General features: G+C 29.8%; 1 protein-coding gene across 1 annotated transcript in view; it reads left to right on the forward strand.

The window, feature by feature from the left end:
• The window catches only part of LOC118191493 (centrosomal protein of 192 kDa-like), a 381,533-nt gene that overhangs the window by 297,243 nt on the left and 61,889 nt on the right, over positions 1–22,401 (forward strand). Inside the window, exons 18-23 of the mRNA XM_085824676.1 lie at positions 1,249–1,414; positions 2,318–2,451; positions 7,768–7,979; positions 12,038–12,244; positions 15,988–16,072; positions 18,186–18,338. Coding sequence (XP_085680802.1) covers positions 1,249–1,414; positions 2,318–2,451; positions 7,768–7,979; positions 12,038–12,244; positions 15,988–16,072; positions 18,186–18,338 — 957 coding nt within the window. The remainder of the gene's footprint in view (positions 1–1,248; positions 1,415–2,317; positions 2,452–7,767; positions 7,980–12,037; positions 12,245–15,987; positions 16,073–18,185; positions 18,339–22,401) is intronic.

The raw sequence follows: 22,401 nt of genomic DNA on the forward strand, positions 1-22,401 counted from the left end.
CAATATAAATAAAAAAATTTGTTTGTATAATGCATTGGGGGAAACTAGAATTATCTTCATTACAGATTGTACTTGCTGTTCAGTCAGTTGGGTTCTTTTCTTATTAATTTCAACTTTTAAAAAAAAACTATTCACACATAAATGTGTTCCTAAAATAGGTAATTAATCTTTATATAAAAATTCATAACCGAGTGTACTTATTTTTTGACAGTTATTAATAAAAATTCATCAAATCTATATTTTCAGGTCTTTAAATCAGATTTATATCACGTTGAGAATTAACTCGATTTAAAGATTTTCTGTTGCATTTTTTACATTCTTTTTTAATGTAATAGAGGTAATTACTTTGGGGGCTGCACGCGGACTACAGGATATTAGTATGACACTGTCATTTTAGATTATCGAGAGAATTCAGACGAGAACTAAAATTTCCATACTGAAGAGGGAAAGCAGTAACATCCATTGAAACTAATTAAATCTGTTTTATTTTGCTTCTATAAATCTGTTGTTCAAGGTTATTTAGCTATATGAGTGACATTATGACAAAATATAGAACATCTTTGAACACTGGTAGCCTTAATATTGTGGAGACTGAAATATTGTTTATTTTCATTACACAAAAATACAAGTGAAGAAAATCTCTCTGAAGACACCATGTTGGTAAATATTTTAGGAATAATTTTGTGAATAACTGTACCACTTACCAAAATTCTTAACATTCAATAAAACCATTCTCTCCTGTCTAGGAGTTCCCACCTGCAATATCTGTTAATAATGCATACTTTGAAACTCTAATCCAATACTTAAATGAAAAGCTAAAGTGTCTTGCTGACTGTACTAAAACTTTAGTGGTTAGGGGGGAAAAACTGAAAATTTAGTAAATCTCATAAATTAAGTATGCTTTTGTGAAACATTAATTTTTGATAAATTTAAAAAATGCATCTTAGCTTCAGCAATGAAACTGTTTGAAAATTTGTGTATATGTGTTTCACATTAATATCTTTGTTATAGGAAATTGTGATGAACTTTTATTCCACAGTAGTTTTCAAGATTTTTTAAATAGGGTCACAATCATCCTTGCGTTGAATGCAAAACAAAATTTCTAAAAATATGCTTTATTTCCAATGTAGATGCTGAATTAAGGTTTTGTGCAGTTTTTCTGTTAATAAATGTCATAAGATTTAATAGAAATTGACTCTCTGTTTCAGGAAATGTGTACTATTTAATTTAATGAAAGTAATTTTTTAGGACATTGAAGACAATCGAATTAATTTTGGATTGAATGAAATTAATCGTCTGAAATCATCAACTGCAGTAGATTGCCAAATATTATCTCCCAAGCTGTTGCAGTACCGTTTACCAGCTGCCCGGAGAGAATCGGTTCCTTTTGATATTCCTATTGTTTTTGAAGCTGGTATGGATTTTTTTTTTTTTTTTTAATTGAACTTGGATGTTTAAGGGAGGAGGGTAAGCAGATTTTGTTTACAAATGTATGTATAAAAAATAAAACGGCTCATTATAAACATCGTAAAATTGTCAAAAAATGCTGTAAGAAAAGAAAATTGTATCATAACTCAAAATAGTGGTGCTGCAGTTTCTTAAAATTGTCCTTTTTTGGCATGTCGTTCTATTTATCTGAAGTCAAAATTTCAAAAAATTGTCATTAAAATGTGATGTTTCGCACATCGTAAATCAAAATTTAAGGAATATAAAATCAAAAATGGGGAATTCTGAATATTTTTTAAAAAATTAATTTTTTAAACGAACAATTTGCTATGAACAATGTTTATTATTGATTTTTAATGATATTTAAGTTTAAAGATAAGGTCAATAATTTAATAAATATCTGTGTGAAATATAAAGTCAATCAGCCGATTAATTTTTTAGCTATGTTGCACCGCTCACTATTATTTTCTTGAAAAGGACACATTTGAAGTTTTTGATAAGAAAAAAAGGGTACTCGTGTGATTATTAAGCGGCCATACTGCTATATAAGCTTAATCTGCAATGTCACGGCCATATAAGTTGCCTTCCTGTTCAGTGAAATCATCCATTTGAGTTAATTAAGTCCATTAATTCCTGTTTCTTAGCTGTCTTGGCTCGATCTGTTTTGGCTCCATGGATACTTTTATGCTCCAATTTGGATTTAAAATATTATAAATACTCTTCAGATGTTAAATGAATTTTATAAGAAATAAAGGAAGAAAATGTCAAAAAATTTCATTCTACTTTACCCTCTCCCCTTATAAGGCTTTTAATATTTCTTTATATCTTTTAAGTTATTTAAGTTGTACTAATTTATGTATGTATATTTTAGGAAATAGAAACCGTAATATAAATTTTACTGTCACTGCTGCTCTGCAGACGCCTACTGTACGAGATGTATTGGCATATATTACGATTTCTGCCTCTGTTGGAATATCCAGACTTATACTCAAAGATAGATCACAGGTATCTTTTTGAAATTGCAGTAAAAAAATAAAATTCTACTTATTTTTATTAGATAAAAATATTTCACATATATTGGATGCACAAATATTGGTTTATTTAACCTTCAGGCACGTACATGGAGTATATTTGACCACATCTTCATAAAATGACAACTGTGATTCACTATCACAGTTGTCAAGGTCATGACTTTTAATTTAGATCAGGTTTCAAATTTCCAGTTTCTTTAGTTGAGAAATAATTTCTTTGAATATTATTTTGGAGTCGTATTTGCTCTATGCACGTCCTCATGAAGTTCGAATTTCTTGAATTCGTGCAGAATTTTTTTATTGTATTTTATCTTTAAGTTTTGCTTATGAAATGTTGTCATTTTTGAATACAAAATGAAAATTTATCAATGAGTTCACACCTTTTTAAAAAAGTTACAATTTATTAGAAAAAAAGCAATATTTGATAATATTTTATATTATATGAGTGAATTTTTATAGTACATTTACTGAATTTATTTTCTCTAATTAATCTTGATTATTTTTTGTATTATTAAATTTTACAGAATTTTATATTAATTTTAATGAAAATGTCAGGATAACTTTGGAACAGGGCTTATTAAACTTTTTCCATTCGCAACCCCCTTTTTATCACTGAGATTTTTTCGCGATCCCAGGACCCTTATAATATTCATGAAACTTTTGTGGGACCCCATAAGCATAGCACAAATCCGACTTACACACGAGTGAAACTGTCAATTTTTTCACTTGTACTGTAATATACTATTGCAGCTTTAGGGCATTAACGTTAATGTTTAATTTAGAACAATGTGAAAATTTGAAATAAATAACAGACAAAAGGAACGCTTATATTATAAAAAGAATGCGGCGAAACGTTCTCTGTTTTTTCTTTGTTTGTATTGTCTTATCTTTATATGTTTTCAAATACATTGTGTAAAAATATTTGATAATTGTAAAATTATTATTAGTTAAAGAAATATCAAAACTGCCAAAATTTGGGCCACTCCCTGCTGCAGGTTCCACGACACCCACGGGGGTCACGACCCACAATTTAAGAAACTCTGCTTTGGAAGATATACAAGTAATAAATCATTTATGTACAGAAAAAAAAGAAGATATTTAATAATCTAATAATAATAAATTTATCATTTAATTATTTTTGCTTTTTAATATAATAAGTTGCATGTATTTTTATATTAAATATGATAAATATAAATCAAGCATATTTGTATCAATATTTGTGGATAAGAATTTAAGAATATGTAGTGTAAAAGAATTAATTTTATGTAGGTACTGTCTACAAAACTTATTTCAGGCAATAATAATTTCAGAAAAGGATTAGGTAGGATGAAGGTAGTATCAAATATATTTCACGAATGCATCTTCCCGAATTAATAAAGTGCATTGCGATATATAATTATACATACATTGCTCTGAAGTATAGTTTTATAAACTGTGCTTTTAAAGCCACTTTCTTATCCTAGCTTCTTATGTGAGTAGTTATATCGCTGAAGGTAAAGTAAAATTTCTATAAGTGTGCTGTGCAGAAGGACATTTCAGCATCTCTCATTCTAATTAATCAGTCCCATAAAATTTAACATGCATTTTTCATACATCAAATAAAAGATTAGGGTGTATATTTTAAGTAACATTACATTATCTTAAATTTTTTTATGTAAAATCAGATTTTTTATGGAAAAAGTAGCATCTGATTTATTTTCCATAGTTTAATTTTTTATGCCTTAAATTGTTTCTAAATATCATATTAGTTTTGCATAAGCTTCTTTTTAATAGCATTCAAAATTTTACTTCCATAGTGTTAAATATTTGATTTTATATTTGATAGTTCCTCCTTTTTAAATTAAATTTCTTTGTTTTAATTTTGTACTATCTGTAAGTTAGACTTAATCTAGCTACGCAGATATTTTCCTGGCTTATTTAAAAATCTTCATTTTTTTGTTTAAAAATTTCTGAGTTCTATCTTAAATATTTTTGCCATATTTCCAAAATATTAATATTTTTTATTCAAAATTTTTGAAGACATGTTTATATATTTTAAAACTAAAGTACTGGCTATGAATTCGAGTTCTGCATGAAATAAAAAAGTGACAATTTGTGATTTGTACTACTTGGATGTACTTTAGTGGCGTGTTTTTCATTTGATTTCATTTATCAATGATTATTAAGACTATTTTTACCACTACATGGAACATTTAAAGTTAGTATGGAATAGCAGTTTTTATGTTAGAACATTTTAGACGGTAACTAAATAAATTTTAAAATAGATATTTTTGTTAAAATATTTCTGCGTTTGTTACAATATATTTTCTTCTAAAATAATTAAGTTTTTCCCCCCCCCCTCTGCTTCCATGTTTTCCTTTGTTAGTTCTCACATTTAATTGTCACTTTTATAATATTGAAGATAATAGTAAACTATAATAAAAAAAAATTTTTTTGAATTAGCATATAATTCATTATGATTTGTAGCACGAAATGCTATGCTTCCCAAAATAATACTTTTTAAAAACTCTAGGTTTCTCAAGTGTGTAAATTTCATGAAAAATACTTCATGAGATTTTCAGCTCAGTAGGTTTTGGTAAAATTATTAATTCTTACTGTTTCCATTCATACATTACACATTAATCAACTTACTAAGCAAAAAATAGCCATTTTTAACATTTGTGAAAATAATATTTTTGTTATTGGAAAACTATTAAAACACAGTATTTTTAATGTTATCTAGTGTATTAATTGTAAAGTTTTTGAACCTTTGAATTATTGTAAATGTACTATGTGGCTTTTGAAGAAATCCCTCCTTTTTATTTTTTCAATTGAGTGTCAAATAAATCCGAGTATTCCAAACAAGTGTGAATGTAAATCTCACATTTTTGATTAAGTTCAAGGTTTTAGACATTTCAAATGTGTAATTTTTGTAAATGTTGCAAAATAAACTAATATTGTTAATAAATATTAAATTATTGTTAACTAATATTGTTAATAATTGTTATTAAACTAATATTGTTGCGTGTGTACGGGTTCGTAATAAATTGAATGCACAAGTCCGATGAAAAGTGAATAAAAAATTTATTATTATCTGAACAAATAAAACAAAATGCTTAAATTTCTTCATAGATAATTGTACGATATCTCAATATCTCACTCAGTAGTTATCTTTTAAACTAGTATAATGTTCAACAGAACTTATTTCAAAACAGAGAAACATAGAGAAAGCTAATCCGATTTCAACACGAATTCGCTACAGTAAACAACAGCAGTTTTTTAAACAAACTTATAAAACAACTACAGTCAAAAGTCGTTAATCCGGACTCGTCGGGACTTCAGCGATTCCGGATTATCGATTTTTCCGGATTATAGATCATCAGTTTAAATCTGGTAAGATGGCATGCAAAAATTATAAAATTAAAAATATGAAACCGTAATTTATGAAATAAGAACAGTTATGATCTAAAGGGTATCAAAATTTACAAAAAAAAAGGCTTAATATTTATTTGTTTACTTTATTAAACATTTCTTTCAATGTAAGTTGTTTAAGTTGCTTCGTTTTTTATGTGATAATACTTTCTCTTTAATTCTATAAACAGACATAATTTCTTCTTCAGTTACAAAGTTCCGCTGTTCAAGTCCTACAATTGGTGTGTCGAGAATACCGACTAATGTGTCAATCGAAATTTTTTTTGTTTTCAATAACCTCTGTGTCACTTTCTTCGCTATCGGAAGCGAATTATAATGACAAGGAATTTGATTTAAATCATATCAAAGACAGAGTACATCGAGATGAAATACTACATTTAGTAAGGAATTATAAGCCAAATAAAATAAAAACATCTGCCCTGAAGATAAGGATAGTACTGACAGATCAACTTCCAATTCATTGCGCACCGCGGCGTCCACCCCCCCTCCCCGCCGCAGAGCAGCGTGAAATTGATAAACAAATTTTGGAATGGTTAGATAAACAAAAGATATGCCTTTATCCTTTTTTTGTAGCAATTCGACTTTTTGTTTAATGGACTTCGAAACATACTTTTGATTTGTAGATCCTTTACAAATTAGTAAATCTATATCAGAAATTCTATTTGACATAATCGAAAGTTCAAGCTTACTTTTATAAAATTGCTCTAACAGTCTGCAAAAAATAATAAGCCAGATTCAATTCGAAGATTAAGGAACAACGCAATCTGCAACATTAACTGAATTAGATAATTTTAGCTTAGCTTATACCGTCCGTTATACATTAAACGCGCATTCGTAAACGTATTTTGCGCATGCACACATGCATATTCGCAGCCATAAAGGTCTTAAAATTCGCAGCCATTTCTGCGCATGCATCCACGCGACGCATGCGCAGAATGCTTGTAGCTTTGAGGTCCAGATTATAGATCATTCCGGATTATGGGTGTCCGAATTAACGACTTTTGACTGTACTGAATTAAGAGGTTTTCCTCCTTTTATAAGCTTTTTAAATCATGCATGAGCTCATTCTGGTATTTTCTCGATTTTTCTCGAAAAGTAAAAGCGTACAACTACGAGATATATAGTTATTAAATGCGTGCGCTCCTATATTTTTAAATTTTTCCAGCATAGCTTTCTCTTCAAATAAGTCTAGTGCTGCATTGCACTGTAATATAAAACAATTCTACTTAATTCTATTTAACAATAGCAATAATACAAAAACTGTAACACTATATCTAAATTTTGTATTTTAAAGTCCTGCTGAATATATTCTGTATACATGTGTAAAACTGCTATTGGATAGCTTTTGTGCTTTTAGCCAAGTATACTGTAGTTGTTTATTAGTTTTAATTTAGTGTAATTTATATTCTTCATTTAAAAAAAGGGAAGTAATAAAACAATCATCTTATTCATGCTTATATTTTCATAATGAATATTTTCAGAGTTTATTTGCATAAATTTCTTTCACAACTGTTCAATTCTTAGAATTTCTTCACCAAGTAGAAAAAGTTAGAATGCAGTGAAATTTTTAAAGGATGCAGGAAAAAATTCTGCAGTTAAATTGTAGGAATTGTTTTAATTTATTATTGTGCCTAAAATTGTTTTGTCTGTCTGATATCATTTCACATGTGACTAAAATGCATTAAAAATGTGAAAGTTCATTTTGCACTTCAATATATGTAAATATTTTTACAAGCTTTTTGTAAATAATCAAGTCAAAGTTTTTAGATCTAAGTTTATTTATTATGAAAATGGTTCATTATATTTTAGATTTTTTAGCCCTAGTTATAGAAAGAGGGATTTTATTTCAAATGAAGTTTTCATTCTCTTCTTATCTTAGAATCCTCTGCGGTTAACAGCTAATGAAGGAACAACCGTGAGAAAATCTTTAGAAGTCCTAAATGAAGGCAGTTTATGTGCTGTGTATGATTTACACATTGAAGAAGAAAATCATTCTTTTAATGTTTTTCCTACTACTGTAAATCTTCAGCCCATGCAGAGTTCCTTAATTACTATTACTTTTACACCATCATCTTCACAGTTTGTTAAAGGGTAAGTAAATCCTTATGCATAAATAAGTATTCAACAGTATCTTTACATCTATGAGCAATACATGGGTTGATCTCTTGAAATTCATTTGCAGTTTGTGAAACTAATAATTGTATATTTTATTGTACTTTATCCACTATTTACTGGCCTCCGTGATGAGTTTGTTGCTGCATCGAGAACGATTCTTCAGGAGAAATCACCATAGGTGTTCAGATATTTGTCCCATTATGTGGCTATTCTAGGAATGCTGTCCATATAAAATATTGAAGGTTGGTTTTCAAACCACTGATGGATGCTGGCCTTAGTATCTGAGTGAAGTGTATGACTTTTGTCCTGCCATCAACGTCCCAGGAACTGCCAACAAACTTTGTGATTCCACAAGATCGAATATGGAGACATCTATTCACGTAAATAGCCTCATTCACCTTTGCACAGATTTCTTCTGTGGCAACAGCATGGTCTTGATCAAAAAAGGAATGACCATCCTTCCCTAAACATACTTGCCAAATCCGTTGCTGTTAGTTTTCAAGATGCATTTGTCATGCCCATTCACTTCTTTCACGCAACAAAATATTACATATAAGTTAACATCTTTTAGCAGTGAGGAACTGTGTGACAGCACATTCATATTCTTGGTTGGATTGTATGTGGGGAACTCCATCTTACAATGGTTATTTCATAGCTAGCAACTCTCTTGCATTTTTGACGCATCTCCTGGTACATCAATGAATCTCCTAGTTTTTAATTTTTAACCTTTACTAATGAAAACATGTTTCAGTGATAAAATTAAACTGTGTAAATGAAATTAATTAGTATAAATTTTGTTTAGTAAATGAAATTTAAATTATGCAGGTTTCATTTACTTTCTTTAGTGACCTGCATAATTTTTCTAATTAAATTTTATTAGATCTGAATTGTCTTAATTTACTTCTGACATTTACTGCATTTCACATGAAAATTCAACCAAATGTTTAATCAGTAAATATGTTTGTTAAATAATGTTTTAGTCTGTATGTAGTGCATTACAAGGTTTATTCATGCAATAGTATATACACTTATTATTAATTATATTTTCACCATATTTAAAAATACTTTGATAAATTAAGCTTTCCTTTCTTATTCAGAATTTTTTTCAATATAAAAGTGTAGGAAAATGACAAAATGAAATTAGCCAAAGAACATAAAATTTGGAGTATGTAATTAAATCTTAATATATTTTATACTACAGTTGCATTATAAATAGTTAAACAAACTGCATGCAGTGACGAAAATAATTGCCAAGTGATTTATTCAGGGGCTCTCAAACTATGGACAATTACCTGATTTTTGGTGGTACATTTTTTATGCAAAAGAATTAAAATGAATGCAAAATGGCACCTCTTTTAGTATGTACAGGGTGGTCATTAAAAAAAAACCTTCCCTGATATACGAACCCCTAGTGGCCTATCTGCTGAAGCAATTTAAATGAATTTTGAATATTGTTATTTGAAGGGTAGGCACTTGAGATTGTGATGATTTAAAACAATAGTGCCTTCATAATTGCAGTTACAGTGACAAAATTTTGAATGGCAACACCTACTTTTTTTCCTGCACAAAGCGGGGAAAAATAGTTATTAGAATTACAAGTTTTCAATTTGCCCATCTTCGCAGATGAAAATGCATTGCATGCAGGAGATTGTTGACAGCAATGACGAATGTAACATGTCAGGAGGAATCTGAATTTTTTACTTCTGTGCTTTATTGAAGCTAAAAAAGATGGAAAATAGAATTTCCCATTACTGACAAAATTTAATTAAATTTGTTTATTTTCTTCCTTGAACCCACTGTTAAAATTGCATTTTATGGCAGAATCTGGAATACCCTTGAACATTGACAGCATAGGTGCTGTGAAGACCAAAATATTATTTATTCTCATAAAAAAATTGTGAAAATTTTTTGGAGTGTAGGTAAAGATTTTAGGGATAACTTATTGAATAGCTGGAAACTTGCCAAAAATCTTCACAATCCACGAGCCATTATCTTCCTACTAGTAATTCCTCATCTTTTGTGTGTTTTAATACACATACTTCAGGCTCGATGTACTTGAAGGATTAAGTAAGCATCATCTAAATGGCTTTCTGATAGTAATGAACTAAGAAAAATATTTATGCAGCCTTTCCCAGAATGTAGCACCTCTCTTCGCTGAAAAGCAATACAAACTTAACAATTATTTTAAGAAATTTGAGAAACTGAAAATGAAAAGAATTTTCTGAAAGGATATAGTAAAACATATATTAACTTTTAATAAACTGAAAAGATTGTCCTTTCCGCTTTTTTAATAAAGTTGTTTGAAAATTTGTGGGTATGTATGCATTTATAGGTATCAAATTAATATTCTAAATTATTTGAAATTATATCAGATTTTTTACCAGAAACAGTATTCAAGACATTTGAAATGGATTCATAATCACACTTGTATTCAGATTTAAAAAGTTAGGCAACAAGTCACGTAATTAGTATTAATTTATATATTTTTCCATTATACTGTTTTCATCAATTAAGTTTATTCCTAACACAACAAACAAAAATAACTAAGCCTGGTGTGTGGCGAGTTAAGATTAACGCTCAGTAATTCTTAACCAAAAATTTTTGCTAAAGCCAAATATTCCTTCCATTAAGAATGTCAAATAGCAATGTGGATATATATTATTTTATTTTTTAACATGGTATTTTGTTAATTTTTTTATATTCAAGCTCCTTTAATTATAATTTATACAGATGTTTTCTGAAGGAAGCAACATTTATACCTTATTTCAACTGAATGTATCTTATAATTACTAATTTTAGTTTACAATTTACTAATTTATAAATTTAGTTTAACTTTGGCCTTGACGTGGGAGCAAGGTAGTAGCTATTTTCAGGTTTTTGTTATATGCATAAATTTTAATGCTGTATATCCAGGTTAAAACTCTTGTGAAATATTGTTCAATTATTCCAATTTGCAGTTTGTTCTCTTTTGAGTCTTTGCTATAAATTTATTATTGTGTTTAATGCAGAATGTCCACAGAGTCTTTGAGTAACTTTAACAGCTTGTTGTTTAGGAATGGAACAACTTATACCTTTTCTATTGATCATAACTTTTCACAAGCAAGGTTCAAAATTTTTGTGACAAGTGACACCTAACTTCTACATGCGTACTATTGGTTACCTTGGTTGATGGTTCTCCAACTGTAGGCACATGTACTTAATGAATGTATCGAGGTGAACTCCTGCTGTTATATAAGGTATTCCCTACCTCCTTTCTGCACGCCTTCACGTTGTAGCAGTTACCACACACCGTGCGTATTCAAGAGGTCCAGGTTCGAGTTACAATGGGGGCATTGTACATTTTTCATGTGCTCCTGCTTCAAAATACCCTAATTTCTCCACAGTGGGGTCCAAACTAAGAAATGGTCAATGATGATTCTTCACCAACAGGATTTGGTGTTTGGGTCCCCCCTGTACATTTTTCATGTGCTCCTGCTTCAAAATACCCTAATTTCTCCACAGTGGGGTCCAAACTAAGAAATGGTCAATGATGATTCTTCGCCAACAGGATTTGGTGTTTGGGTCCCCTAATCCCCATTTTCCCTTTAAAAGAGGGAGTATATAAGGTATTTTCTTCCTTCTTTTTGCATGCCTTCGTGGTGTAACTGTTAGCACACTCGACGCGTATTCGAGAGGTCCGGGTTCGAGTCCCAGCGAGGGCATTGCTTATTTTTCGTGTCTTCTGCTTCAAAATAACCCAATGACTCTACAGTTTGTTCATGGAGAAAAAATGGTTTTAAATTTTTGTCATGCAGCATACCACACTTAACATTTGCTTTCAGTCTGTCTAGCTGCAAATCACTCATGGCAGGACTATTTTCAGATCTCACAGATGTTCACATTACGTGTATATTGAACCAAAAGAAACCGTTAAGGGGAAAACTTGTGGTATACATATAATAACATCATAAATGGACACCTTATACATCATATTTAAATCACAGAAAATTTTAAACTTCAGGGACAAATCAGCAGTTGTTTCTTTCTTCTTTCAGCAACCTTCAAGCAGCAGCTCAGCCTCATGGGAAAGTTTTGAATATAACAGAAATAATAGGTGATACTATTCAGCATGCACAGAATCACTCATCTGTGGTGCCTCAGAGAGTAGAAAGCTCTAGAATTTTACAGTCAAGAATATCCAATTCCATTGAATGTAATAAGAAGTTCTTAGCTTGGGGAGGTGTTGATATTGGCAACAATGGGTAAGTACTGTGTCCGTGTCTTTTTCATTTAAATGCATTCAAAATTTTTTAGAAAGATAAAGGTACAGTGTCATTGTAATAGCTTTTTATTTTTCATTTTCTCTTACTGTCATAATTCCATTTTTAATAATTTTTCCCCCACCACCAAAAATTAAGCCAGTTGCTTTTAGCATCATTTCTCTTAATTAGGGCTTACCGCCTTATTTCGTTTTCCTTCTATTTCTTAAATTTAAAAAAAAATTAAGCAAAAATAATCTTATTAAATTCACTTTACTTCCTTGTACGAAGTAAAAGAAGTATTGTAATCGCTAAAATTTTTGGGTGTCATATTCTAACGAAAATATTCATTTTGACTGCTATCGAATGCAATTTAACCATGTTTTTGGGTGACATCTGTACCTAAGGATAGAATAAAGGACTTTTTTTCTCAAAACGGGTTGCAAAAAGGATTTAAAATGGATTCAAAAGAGAATTTTTCATGATGTCTGTATGTAGTAGTACGTGTATCTCACATAACTCAAAAACAAATAGCCTCAGAGCATTCAAATTTTGTATATAGGACTGCTATAACATGTAGTTGTGCACCTCCCTTTTTTATTGCAATTGGATGCACCAAAAGTGTGTATATATATATATATGCGCCCACTTTGTTACTCGGCTCTGTGAGCTCAGGGTTTTTATTATTATTATTATTATATGTTTTGTAAATTGTGCATTTTTGTCTTTAAAAATGATTGAATTATGTTGTTAATATTTTCCAGTTGTTTGTTTACATTTAAAATTTAGCAGAATAGTGAATTAAGTCAGTTTCTGCATCTTGAGGATAGAATAAAGGACTCTTTTTCTCAAAACGGGTTGCAAAAAGGATTTAAAATGGATTCAGAGGAAATTTTTTCATGACATCTGCACATATATGTGTACGTATCTTACATAACCAAAAAAACAAATAGCTTCAGAGTGTTGAAATTTTGTACATAGGACTGCTATAGGGAGTTGTGCACCTTCTTTTTTGATTGCAATCGGATGCCCCAATATATATATATATACTCACTTTTTTACTTGGCTCCATGAGCTCAGTTTTTTTATTCTTATATATTTTGTAAATTGTACAATTTTGGCTTTAAAAATGATTGAATTATGTTGCTTTAATCTTCCAGTTAAGTCTTAGCTTCCAGTTGTTTGTTTACATGTGGAATTTGGCAGAATAGTGAATTAAATCCGTTTCTGCACCTTCTGTATCTTTTTGCCAAATGGGACCAAAAGCAAACTTTCAATTTTGTACACCTAGAAATCTTCCTTCTTGCCTGTTGGCCGAATTGCTTGTTTTTGCATAGAAACTCTAATTTTAATTGTAAAAATTATTTTTACTGTGTTTTGTGTTTTTTCTATATTTTTCAATTTTTAATGAAGATATTTTAGGTTTTTGTGAATTTTTGCCTTGCTACGAAATGAGGACTGAATTAATTGAATGAGAAATCTATCTCTAATGATATTTAAGGAAAGCAGAATGAAATGCAGCAAATAGTGCATATAATTTAATATTCCGTACAAGGAAGTCGTGCCCACATCAGATTTTTTGCTTTACTTTTAAATTACGTTCTTAAATAATTTGGTCTTATTTCCTTAAATTTTGACTTATTTATTTTTGTTTTATAATGGTTATTTAACATTTTTTAATTGTTTCAGTTTACAGTTTATTCTTCAAATATTAATTAGCCCAATTATTTCTCAAGTTTCCGACTTAGAAATTTTTAATTTTATATTGTTTAATTTTTTGCAGTATTATTTTTAGGGTCATGTCAGAGCAGATCATATCTTGATGATTTATTAAAAAATTAATACCAAGCAAATTTTATATTATACTTTATTTTATTGCATTATTATTTTAAATTTTTTTTTTTTTTTTTTTTTTTTTTTTTTTTTTCTATTTTCAAATTATTTCAAGAATATTTAATCATCCAGATATAATTCAAAGCTGTTGAAAAAGGCAAAAAAATTTCATATGTTTGTTGAATTATTTTTATTTTGCTATTATATATATAAGTAATTATGAGTAAATTAATAAGCCTAAAACTTGCACTAGAGCTGCCAAGTTATATAAACCAATAATTTATTATGAGAAAAAGATTCAAATTCAATGAAAGCCATGAATTATATAAAAAAAAAATTACTCAGTATTCTAATTAGCGTTTTAAATCAGTATAATCTAGTCCTCTATTGTAGAAAAACCATTTAAAATGTGTAAAATAAAATCCTGATTCTCAAAAATACCAAATTCTAAAGTAAAAGTTTTTTAAGTACTGAAAAAGTAGTAGTCCTTAGTTGGAAAAAAAAGGAGAAACTCACTCACTTACTTGTGCTATTGTTGACTGATAGAAGATTAGTTTGTTTTCCTCGACAAATCAGTTAATCTTCAATAAATTACATTAACTACTTTTTCAGTACTTGAAATTTTTACTTTTGAATTTGGTATTTTTGCAATTCAGGATTTTCTTAATGAAAGTTTCTTAAAATTGCATCGGTCAGCACTGGTCTGTCCCCTCTCTTACAACCACTCGAGAGCTTAACATGGTCAACCTCAGTGCGACATCATTCATTGTTATTGGAGGCTGTTAAAAAATTAACTTAATAATTTTTTAGTTTCTTTAAAAGTTTTTTATTTCAAATGAAATATCAAAATTCAGCCTACCTGTTCTTCGCGGATGGTGACTGTTTCTCCTTCAATGTTGAAGCAGCATTCAATCAATGACAAACTAACTAAATGACCACATAGTTAGACTAACATTAGAATATATTTAAAACAACATTAAAATTACAATTCAAATTATACAGTCTCAAGAATACGTCGTTAGCATGTCATGGAATATACCTATCTCTTTTTCCGCCGTTCGAAGTGCGTTGTAGTTAGAGAAAAGTTAAGTTGCAGTGTGCTTCTCACAAATGATAACTATGCGCAAAATTTTAAAGGCTCTGTTTTTAACAGAGGCATTAAGGCAGTGAGAATCAGCATAATGGTCATAAATTTGTAGCACTACTTTCAAAGGTTTAAACATAAAACCTTCTTCTTCATCTAAGGAAGCGGGGGAGGGGTGAGAAAAAAAGGAAAATCACATTTTCCTTTTTTTCTGTTTCCTGAATTATTCAAAAAAAAAAATATTTAAAAAAATCCATTGGTGAATTAGATTTTTTGGAGGCTTTTTCATATTTGTAAAAATCTTTCAGCTCTAATTAACAATTCCATGTCCACCCACAGCTTTCAAGGAAATTTTTTATAGGGTTTTTTTTTTTTTTTTTTTTTTTTTTTTTTTTTTTTAATCAATAGATGATGCGAGTAGCTTGACTTCACTTCACTTCTGCAATGGAAGAAGATTCTATGCTTAAACCTTCGAAACTAGTCCTGCAAATTTATGAATATTACTTTAATTCTTGTGTCCTTAACACCTACCTCTAATAATTGTTATTCAGCATGTTATTTTTACTCTGATTTAATGCATTGTTATTGGCCATGTTGTGACTCCCTAGCCAGCAGGTATTTAAAACTAACAGACGGGTATCTCAGTCCCAAGAAAAATCGCATTTATGGTACAAATGTCTCTTTTTGTTATTACAGCTTGTTAGCTGGTGATCTGGATATTAGATCATTCCAGATATTGGATATATGGATTTCAGACATGTTTTAAAAATGCCAATTATTTGCTTTATTTTGCATTTTCTATAGTTTTATCTCATAAATTTTCTTTTAGAATCCAAAAATTTATTATAAGAAATGCTACAAATTGTGTTTCAAAAACAAAGATCTTCCTGAAAGAAAAATCCTCCAATTTCCAGGTATGGATAAAAATTCCAACTTCTTTAAACTTTTCATAATTTGCTTTTGTTTTAATCATAAAAACTAATACATATTTCTAACAGTATGAGTAACTGTAAAATATTTCTTTTAGCTTCTTTATACTGCAGACACATCTCTCGGTTTTTAATTTTTAGTCTTTACTACAGAAAATGTGTTCCAGCAATAAAATTAAATCATGTGAATAAAGTTTGCATAGTTTGTTTTATTACTGAATTAATAAAACTTTATTTTTACATAGTTTAATAGTTATCTTCAGCATAAATTTATTGGATGTGAATTGTCTTAATCTATTGTAGACATTCGTAGATTTTTTTTTGGGGGGGGGGAGGTTCGATCAGTATTTATTCAATTAATATTTGTATTTTATTTTGTTTTAATCAATATTTGATTTGAGTCATTTGATCCGTTCCAAAAGCAGGAAATGGAAAATATGCATTGCTTCATCACGATTTAAACTCCAGTTACTAGCAAGTTGTGCTTTGAATTACAGCACAAAGGCACAGAGGGCTTTAGACCTAGTCACCAGATCCTGGTGTTGACAAATTGTCGTTCACCCCATTTTGTGTCAATGTAGAATCTTTTTTTTTTTTTTTTTTTCCTTAAATTTTTTAGTGGCTGAAGACACAAAACGTGCATTGCCCTCACTAAGATTTCAGCTCCGAACATCCCGAGTACTAGCGAGATGTGCTTTCAGTTACATCTTGAAGGCACATGGTAAGGAGAGAGAAAGTATCTTGCAAGTATATGGTACTTTTCTAAGTTTATCCACATTATAATATGCACATTAATTATTAATTTTGTTTTTACTACATTTAAAAGTATTCTGTTAAATTAAAGCTTTCTTTGCCTACTCAGAATTTTCTCAGTGTAAAGCTATAATAAATATACAAAATGAAATTATTCAAATAATAGTTAGATTATGTAATTAATAATTTTACGACAGAATCATAATATGAAAAGTTTAAAAAACTGAATCATGCATTATACAGTGAATTTAAATTATCTTAAAATGATGCTCCCATGCATTGCAAAAACCTCCTGGAAGCTTATGCTTTTTCAAAGCTACTGCTGAAAACCCAGCTATACATGAATAAGAAGTAGGAAATGAGATTAAAATTTTCTGAGTTCTATCACTTAGGAATTAATACTCATATTTTACGAATAACTAAAATCCAGTTAATTCCATAGTGTTAATTTTGTTTTTAATATATTATGGTGGGCTAGCTGAGTTAGATTTCTTTTTATGCAGTAGCAAATTCAGACAGAACAGTGGCAATAAATGAATTCAAATCCAGACAAATTTATCGATATTATCATTTTGAAAATACATCTCAAACCAGGTTATAAGCTGCAATAAATGTTTTTCAAAAATGTATTTCCTGCCTCGAAAAAAATCTATTCAGGTAGAGGTAAAAGAACTTGATTCAAAAAAGAAAAGAATTCCTTGCATCTGTCTTAATTAATTGTTCCTTTCCATAACTCCAGTTTTTTTTTAATAATAATAAGCTAAATTTCCTCGGACGACTTTAAAAAAGGAATATTCCTTCCCTGTAAGAAGATATTCTGAAAATTCAGTTTTTGAAAAATATCAAATATGCTAGTTTTACTAGGAGAAATCTTCATTGATAAAATGTTTGGCATATTTATGTTCTTCCTCTTTAAGAAAAATATTAATTTCTTGTTGCAATTCAAACATATGAGATGATATAATACCATGAGAAAATCATCATAAAGTACCTGTAGTACAACATAGATGCATGTTCGAATCTCGCACGGCTTTTAAAAAATCTTGCTTTGAAAATCATTGAGATATTAGTAACTATTTATACACTTAAACCAGTTTGAAAGATGAAGATAAGTAAAAAGTTTTTTTAATTATAAAGCAGAAGTTTACAACAAATATAAGCAATCTTGTCTGTATCTATAAAAAGAAGCAACTGTGTTATGGTAAAGGAATTTCATCATCTGTTTCATTATATATATAGTTGTCTACTATTTCCTAATATTTGGAACATTATAATATTAATGTGGTAATTCTTCATGTTATTTTTTAGCCCTTTTTGAATAATAAGCGCTTATTTTTTATATTAGTTGATGGACAATTTAAATCAAAAGGTATTTACTTTAAAACCAATGGAAGAGGAAACGATTTCTTTGAAGTTTACTCCAACTGAAGTTGTGTCATATTCAGGCACACTTGTAGTAAAGTCTTTGCTTGATAATCAAAAACAAATGGCATTTGTGGTAAGTAACAAATGTCTTCTTTATTATCTATACTTACTTTTAATGAAAAAAACTAATTTATCAGATTATTTTATTGTAACTACCTGAATTTTTATTGAAAATATGTCATTTTATGTAAAAGGTTTCTTTTAAAATGCTCCTTGGAAAAAATTTAGCATATATTACATGATGCCTTTAAAAACATTTATGAGTCATTTAAGATGAATAAATATATTATTGGCCCTTTAAACTGATAAGCAGTGATTGCAAATCAATTAATAATTCATTATTACTGTTATTTGTGATACTAAAATTTTATTCAGATCATTGGCAACATTTTTGGGCTAATCAGTTTACAGTCTAATATAAAACACAAGTTTCAAATACTGCATTTCCTCACATGTTTTCTTGCTGTATTTTACTAATTTTATCACCCCAATATCAAGAAGGAAAAATTATGCGAATAATTAAATTTCAGAAGGATGCGATAGTAAATGAAAAGTAGTTGCAGTAAAACAATAAATAACAAATGAAAAGTGGTCTTTGCGAAAAGAAGATATTGCAAATATGGTCGTGATACCTGGCACCCTATGACTATTACTTGTTTCGGTCTTAAAAAATCACTTGGATCAGCTTTTTATAAGCAAAGAACAGAACTTTCGTGAATGTGGAATCATGCTGCTACCAGAAAGATATTGGATCAAAATGGTCAGTATATAACTCAACAAAATATTTGTGCATTATAAGAACAGAACCTTTGCCAGGTAAACAAATAAAATTACTTTCTAAAAAATGAAAGAGCTTGATGTGTATAATTCGCACTGGATGGGAATTTTTTTTTAATTGGATTAGATGTGCAATTCAGAAACTTTTAGATTTATGCTTAAAGCATGATTACTTCATGCCTGTATATACCATATCCATATATCTTTATCTATTTTTTACCCTAACTTTTTATCTCAAAGTTCTGAAGATTTTTTAAACATTCAGGTAATTTATCCCTGCATTCAGAGAACAAGCTTTCCTAAATTACAACGTGGATTCGTCCAGCTAGTGATTTTCTTCTCACAGAGACAAACTCTCATGAACTACCGAACCTTTTCCTAACTGTTCAATTTTATGCCAGCCTTATACAAGAAATGACCGATCACGGCGAACTGACATTCAGTCTACGATTTTGCCGAATAAGCTGAATATTCACCATCTCTAATGATTTGAAACGTAAGGAGTAGCAGAAAGAGCGATAAGAATGGTCAAGATTTAAGTTACAGGAGGTATAAATGAGGATTCGATATGGTAATGTTAATTACCATATATAATAAGATGTGGTAATAAATTACTCTGAAAAAATAATATTGTGTTAGTTACCTGTAGTTTATCAATGATTTCATTTATGCTCTTACCGTAACCGCATTCTTTCAGTAATCAAATGATTTGCATAATTTTCCCCTCTGGTTTTTAGGATAATAATAATAATAATAATAAAAAAAAAAAAAAAAAAAAAAAAAAAAAGAAGGAATGCAATATGTAAAATCTTATTTTGTAGCTATTTTATGAGATTCCTATGTACCAAATTTTATCTGAGGCAGGGTTTCTTAAACTTTTTTCAGTCGCGACCCCTTTTTTATCACTGAGATTTGTTTCGCGATCCTCAGGACCCCATAATATTTATGAAAATTTTGTGAGACCCCATAAGTATTGCGCAAATCCGACACACGCATGAATGAAACTGTCAATTTTTTTACTTGTACTGTATTACTGTTGCAGTTTTAGGTCATTAACTTTAATTAATTTCTAATTTTAAGACATAGAACAATGTGAAAATTTTAAATAAGTAACAAACAAAATGACAGCATCACTTGCAAAGCAAGGAAAATGAACATTGATATTATAAAAAGAATGTGTAGAAACGCTTTCAATTTTTTCTTTGTCTGTATGTCTTATTTTCATCTATTTTCAGATACATTGTGTAAAATATTTGATAATTGTAAAATTATTATAATATGTTAAGGAAATATCAAAATGCTAAAATTTTGGCAACCCCCTGCTGCAGGTCCTGTGACCCACTTAGGGGTCACGATCCGCAGTTTAAGAAACCCTGATCTAAGGCAATACACTAGGAAATGTGAAGTGCAGTTTACTCAAAATATCTATGCCTTTCAAATACAATCCACTATCTTTTTCAGAGAGAATTCACTTTTAGGTGTAAATCATAATGATAATTTGAATAATTTATGTTAGTCCCCATCTGGCCTTTGTCTATATATATAATACTTTATAAAACAATAACTGCATTGCCAAAGTACAATATCCCCCAAAAGTTCATTATTAAATTCTTTCAAACCTTTTGCATAGTAATATGACGTTAAAGATTATTCGTACAGTATTTATTCTTCATTGTCTAGTAGTTTAAATAAATATAACAAACACATGTAAGAAAAAAAAAAGAATTAGAAGAAGCATTGCATAAACAGTTTTATTCAACTCATAATTTTTGTTTAAATTATTATTCATATAAAATTGTTCACTGCAATGCTTTTTCCCATTCAGATGTGTTTTATATGTGTTTGCTATATTTGGAATCCATTCCTTGCAGCAATGGTACAAGAGAATTACTTAATTTTAATTTAACTTTACTAATAGTTTCTTATGAAACAATTATATATACAGTACAAAGTCCGTAATCCGGATGTCCATTATCCAGAATGATCTATAATCCTGACCTCAAAGCCACAAACTTTTTTTTTTTTTTTTTGGTATGCTTTACGTATGCGCGTAATGCGTTTATGCATGCACGTTTAATCTATAACGGACGGTATAGGCTAGGCTAAAATTATCTTTACTGATTTCCAATTCTGGAGCTGCCAAAGGATCTACAAAGCAAAAGCATGTTTCGATGTCCATCAAACAAAAAGTGAAATTGCTGCAAAAAATGGATAAAGGCATATCCGTCTCAAAATTATGCGAGGAGTGTGACATTGGAAAGTCAACTGTATGTGACATAAGCAAAAAGGAACTTTTTGAATTTTTTGTGGATTCCGACACCCCACTTGCAATGAATAACAGAAAAAAGGTTCATTATGCTAAAAGTGACGATCATGACAAAGTGATGATTGAATGGGTCAGACAGTGTCACAGCGAGGGCGTGCCATTAGCTGGTCCAATGCTAATGGCTTATGCCAAAATATTTCATGAAGAAATGAACTTAAACACTGAGTGCACATATTCGACAGGTTGGTTAACCAAATTTAAAAATCGCCATGGTATAAGACAATTAAAAATTTCAGGTGAAAAAGCTTCAGCTGATACTGAAGCTGCTGAACAATTTGCAGATGAATTCATTGAACTCATTACTAGTAAACAATTATCTCCAGAACAAATTTGCAACACTGATGAAACTGGTCTTCTCTGGCAATATGTACCATGAAATACCTTGGCAACCTCTACAGAAAAGGCTCCAAAAGGTGTCAACAATTTTAGCATGCACAAATGCTGCAGAAATGCACAAGTGCAAACTTTTTGTAATCAGAAAACATGCACAACCTCAAGCATTTAAAGGAGTAACTATTTTCACCATTATATATCGCGCAAATAAAAGAGCATGGATGACACAAGCGTTGATGAATGATTGGCTTGAAAATCATTTTATACCCGAGGCTCAGCGACATTTGAATTCGGTTGGTTTACTTGATTACTCAAAAATAGTCCTGATTGTTGACAACTGTCCGGCACATACTTCACTTAAAGTTTTAGTGAAAGATAATGTATCCGTATTATTCTTCCCTCCAAATTGTATGTCTATCATTCATCCTATGGATATGGGAATAGTGCACGTGCTGAAACGCAAATATAAAGTAGCATTTTTAAATCTATGTTAAATTTCTTGAACAATGTCAAGACTATTCAAGACTTTTTGAAATTTTTTAGCATAAAATCTGCTATGTGGAGCATCGCAAGATCGTGGGTGGACGTGTCTCCAAATATGTTAAAACATGCTTGGCATAATTTATGGCCAGCTACCGTATTTCATGGTGAGGACGATGAAGATGATAGCCATGAATTTGAAGGATTACGGACATCGCAA

The sequence above is a fragment of the Stegodyphus dumicola genome, chromosome 10, assembly GCF_044657685.1.
Source record: "Stegodyphus dumicola isolate Sdum_Otavi_A_Nest chromosome 10, ASM4465768v1".
Lineage (NCBI taxonomy): Eukaryota > Metazoa > Arthropoda > Arachnida > Araneae > Eresidae > Stegodyphus > Stegodyphus dumicola.